The sequence below is a fragment of the Leptosomus discolor genome, chromosome 15 (assembly GCF_034619465.1).
Source record: "Leptosomus discolor isolate bLepDis1 chromosome 15, bLepDis1.hap2, whole genome shotgun sequence".
Lineage (NCBI taxonomy): Eukaryota > Metazoa > Chordata > Aves > Leptosomiformes > Leptosomidae > Leptosomus > Leptosomus discolor.
In genome coordinates, this window is record NC_141405.1 from 17469872 (window position 1) to 17475166 (window position 5295).

A 5295-nucleotide genomic window follows, 5' to 3' on the forward strand; every position below is an offset into this window, starting at 1 on the left:
CTCGACCGCTAGCAGGTCAGACTGCACTTAAATATCTGCAGGGTGACAACTCCTGCCACAGTCCTCCTGAGCGCTAAGTAAACAAGGACAAGACTTAAGCAGATGAGTTGGAAAAGGAGCACAAGCAGACAGGAAAGGAACAGAGCAGAAAGGAGCAATCTGAAGCAACGTTAAGAAGAATGTTGTGCAGTCACCAGCTTATACCCATATAGCAGGGAAACGCATAACCACATGTTTTATGAACATCAACACAGCTACGGTGACACAGTCGACGCCTAGGACGCTTAGGCTCTCTGCCACTGCTCTGTTGCCAGACGCCTTTCGGCACAAGGTACTTCCTCCAGCCATCGGTTATTCTCTCCTCGTCCAGTTTGTGGCTCTGCCTTTTATTACGAGGAAAGAAATACACACTGTAAAAGAAATATGTGTACCGATCGCAGGGTCGGCGAAACCATTAGATTGGATGCACTAAATCCCTGTTGCAGTGTGGGAAACAGTGTGGATTCAACCAGTGTTCAAGGAATTGTTCTTCTGATCTCTGCTCCAAGCGCTGGAGGTAAAGCATATACTCCTATTAAAAAAAAAAAAAAAAAAAAGTAATTTAATTACACAGTCACTCAGGTCTGATGTCAGGCCAATGAACTGGGAGAATTTTACAGCTTACGTCAGAGCAATTAATTTATTCCTTAAAATTATCAAATATAGTGAAATGGTGTTGCTGGTCAGCTTGCTTCAACCTAGCAATATTTAACGAAAGGCATCACCACCCAGATCGGTAAAGGTGCTGAGCAAGAATTTTACAACAATACTCGTAAATTAGGAATTCTGCATACATATTTCTTATTTGCACAGTGACACAGAAGCCTCTGTTGGTCCTGAGGGTACAGAAGGATTCTGCCAGATAGGTCTGTTGCAGCCTCTTCTGAAAATTGATTCCTGCTGATTAAAAAACATTAGCCCCTTATAGCATCACGGGGCAGTACTCGGAAGAGTTCTAGTAAGTACCACGCACCAGTGCTGATTTCTGTGGTACACAAACCAATGCGCATTTCCCATATTAATTTATAGGGGGGGTGGTGCAAGCAGCACGGTACCAAACTAGAGCAGGCTGTGTGCAAAAACTTGACCTCCAGCAGGAACAAAATCTGCTTCTAAAAACTTACGGTCCCAGTGCCTGTGGCCTCATAAGCTTTGTGAACGCTAGGTAGATTTTTTTCAAAACATACCCCCATCACTTTGCACAGCAGGCTTTGTAGGAATGGAAGCTGTAGCGTAAACCTTTTGTGCCGGCCAAGTTTTCCTGCTGTGGTCCAGTTCTCTGCTCTCGGTGCTGACCAGGGGGTGGGTACGCTGCCTGCCAGCAGGAAGCATTAGTGTCCTGCCTTTTACGGCGCTTTTTGTCTTCGCAGCACAGGGAGCCTTGGCTCAAACCCCTCTGTGAGACTGCGTGAGGGACTTGTGGAAAACAGGACATATGACTGAGAAGACGCCACATGAGAAAAGGCAGGGTCTCGGTCAAAGTAAGATTAAAACTTGCTGATAACATAAATGACATTTTTAAAATAATCAAAGATGGCAGATCTTTCTGTCTGTAACTGAACAGGCTTTTTGATTGAGGCAGCACTGTGGAAGCCAAACAGTGTCACAAAGAATTGCAAATTAAAGTCCCCATCTCAGCATGATCTGGCCTAGTACAAACAGCTTTTGCATAAAATAGATCAACAGAGGTGGGTTCATCCCAGCATTCATTTCATTCTGCTACAAAAAAATCCATACAAAATCCGTTTTTCTCCATGGTGGAACCGTGCACAGGGATACAGCAGCCATGCACCTGCATTCACAAGGGAAAATCTCCCATGTTCCACATGGCAGGGGGGACAGTTTTTTTATCGGAAGGTATTTCCTTTTCTACTGAAAACCTTAACATTTAGTGAGAAAAACAAATACTCCTGTGTTTGGGTTTTCTTACACAAAGCCAGCATTGCTGTATAGAAAAAAGAAAGAAAAAGGAGGTTGGAATTTCTCAACAAGTGTTTGCTACTAATGGTGGCAGGATGGAAAGTGGCAAGGACAGAGCAGCCGCCGCCAGTAACCGAGCACCTCTCTAGCCCCAGCTTCCTCTGCTCCCCACCCGGAGTCACAGAGTCACAGAATATCTCCCGTTGGAAGGGCCCCATAAGGATCACCGAGTCCAACTCCCTGCTCCTCGCAGGACTACCCAAAACTAAACCATTGACTAAGAGTGTTGTAGGTATGCATGTAATACAGGATTTAACTCAATCCAAATTCTCTACTGTTTCGTTTATTTTGCATTTGATGTACGTCATATTTACTGTACGACATGGTATATAATCGTGGTGGTATATTAAGCATGAGCATAGATGGGAGCTGTGTTCCCAATAATTTGCAAAACTACAAGGCTCATTTAACAGCTTAGAAACCCACGCAATCGTGAATGTTGTGGGCAGCAGCGAAGCCCATGCCTTCTGGTTTTTGGCTCTGTTGTGCAGTCGTCACTGTACGAGACCGTTAACCAGCCTGGTGCAATATTCTTCTGACAGCTTCGACCTGTTGTGGCCGTCACACTTGACAAAGAAGTGCGTGCACCGGGAGTGGCGTACACCCAGGTGGATTCTTTTTGGTTGGTGTACAGTAACCGTTGGAAAGGGAAAACCACAAGCTGCCTCCACAACCCTGGCACACACTGAGCTCAATCCTGCAAGGTGTGGAGCGCTCTTCATGTCCTACGGAGTCCAGATGTGTTCAGCACCCCGCTAAACTGAGCCCCGTGGATTTGTCCCACATGCACAACCCATTGTGCGCTCTCTAGCTTCTGTGGGTTTTGCCTCTTCAGAACCATGTAATTTTAGCACAGTTTATTTACTTTGGAAAGAAATAGGCAGTAATTTTAAAATACCTTAAGTACCTCTTGAGAAGTGCAGGATTATATGTTACGTCTTGTCAAAGCAAGTAGAACAGAAGGCTTTTTAATTCTTTTACTTTTTCTTTTGTTGTAATATGGTTTAGAAATAAAGAAATGTAAATATTGCATGCAAACCCAATGCTGTTGCATTAAGCTAGCAACTAAAACCTTCTGCAATATCATAACAAACCATCCTATCTGTAGCATTCGTGAGTGAGTGAATGAAAGTAAGTGATTTAAAAGCTAGTTCAGAACTACCTCAATCTCCACACTGACCACTGACACCTACACCTCCTTTCTGCCCCGAGTGCAGAATGTACTGCAAGCAGAAGACGTTTCCTGTTATTTAGTTTTTCAGGAATAACCTGATGAAATCCACATTTCTACAAATGAAAAGCCACTTTCTTCTCAATAACTTAATCAGAATCTCTGAACCATGATAAATAATTTCCACATTCTGCAGGCATACATTTCCTAAGCAATACTCAGCACTTTCAGAATGCTACTTCACAGCAACTGAAAGAATGTAAAGGGTATTTTCAATATTCGTGGAACAACTCAGCTGCTTAAAAAGGTGATGTTCATAACATATTGCTTGGAATTAAATCTATAGAAACTTAATACTAAGCACAAATTTTTTGGGGGTTTTGGTGTTAGGTTGTTTTTTTAGTTAATGTAATTTAAAAATAAATATCATAAATAACCCTCATTGGCTCATCAGGGAAACCAGCTTTTCTCGGTCTGTCTTCACGACGAGTTCTCAGAATCTGTTTGGCATCTTTTTCAGTCAAAATTGGTGAAGTGTCTAAAGACAGAAAAGCAGAAATTAGTTCTGAAATTACCAAAAAGTTAATATTTTACCTGTCAGTTGTAAAATGAAATGTCTCCAAACCTGATTTTTGTCTATATACAAAGTGTTCTTTCATTACAGCCCCTTCCCAGGGGATATTGCATTCCAGGAGATATGAGTGGAATTTTAAACCATTTTTATACTTGTGCTTTTCATAGTTCTACCAGTATGAAGCAAACCCTACATATTCACATTACTCTGTAAAATAAGAAAACATAACAGCACCATCTAACCACTGACATTAGTAACTTCCAATTCTTTGTTCTTTTCTGTGTTGCTTTACTTTTTAGTGTTATTTTTCAAAGTCACAAGTTAGATGTTTGTTGCAAAGGAGAGATTGCACTGAACATTTACCTTGCAGGACCTTGGTAAAAACCCATGAAAATAGTAAGCTAGTAAAATTAAAGTTTTTGGGTTTACGATAAATGACTACAGTGTGGTAATGCAGAGAGTAAAATATCGAATACAATAGCACGATTGTTAAAAATCAAATCATGGAAAGCCTGCAATATAAAAATAATTAAGTATTAAAAATGAAATATGAAGATACTAAAATACAAGGTTGACAAACTAATGCTGTTATAATGTGCTCTGCAGCTCTACATACATACACAGGTTCGTTTTATATAAACTCCTACCTGTAAAAGTGGTCATCAGGACCAAAAAGGAGAGAAACACAACTAACTTCTTCATTTTGATTCTGCTTTCTCTCAGTCTGTTCCAAAATGAGTAACGCTGACTGAGGCATTAGCCTATTTGAAGTAGCTACGTCAGTCACAAATGTTTGTTTATGCTTTAACTAATTTGAGTGATAGCATGAGTTTGAAGACATCTGGCCTGAAGTTTTGAATTGGGCTATTATCTGCTCACACATTCTCAGCATAACTCTGTTCCTGAGGGAAAATAGAAGACCATTTTCCAGCTTCAGAGTTAGACTGAATATTTTAAATTTGTGAAAATAAAACACATCACCTTACATTTAGCATAGCAAGCAATGGTTTCAGGTCCCTGAGGTAAACGATTGTTTTTTAAAAGGAACAATTGCCCATTACTGAATGTTAATCTCAAAGGCAGCTGCCAAGGAGCCCTTTTTTCAAAAATTTTCTCTAACTTTACTCCAGCACAACGTACATATTAATGTGGTTTAACTCTAGAAAAGCCAAATGATCACTGTCGAAAAACATAGCAGAGAGATTTTTATCAAGGTAATAGAACCATGCAAATGAAAACTCACATAATTCTTCTTTTTTTTCAGGACAAGTTAGTAGAAAACAGGATTATAAACGTCCTTAGTAGTAAACAGTGTGAAATAAGGATGTAGGTTAACAAATGTCATTGCAAACAGCTAGTTTCTGCCTTGAGAAATGTGATCATCTGGACCTCTCCTTAGCAGCACTGTGCTGGACGTATGGCACCAGCATCATCATTTTGTAGGAAAATAAAGTGTCCCTTTGAATGTAGTGTATGAAATAAGGAGTCAGAATTCATCAACGGCTCTCGCGTAAGGGATGTGGGTCGTTAG

General features: G+C 40.6%; 1 protein-coding gene across 1 annotated transcript; it reads right to left on the bottom strand.

Moving 5' to 3' along the window:
• Positions 1-454: 454 nt before the first annotated feature.
• On the bottom strand, positions 455-4466 carry C15H17orf67 (chromosome 15 C17orf67 homolog). Its single transcript, XM_009945965.1, has 3 exons — positions 4412-4466; positions 3628-3728; positions 455-571 (listed from the first exon to the last, which is right to left on the bottom strand). Exons 1-3 carry the CDS (start codon positions 4464-4466, stop codon positions 455-457), a joined length of 273 nt encoding a protein of 90 aa, XP_009944267.1.
• Between the last annotated feature and the right edge of the window lie 829 nt (positions 4467-5295).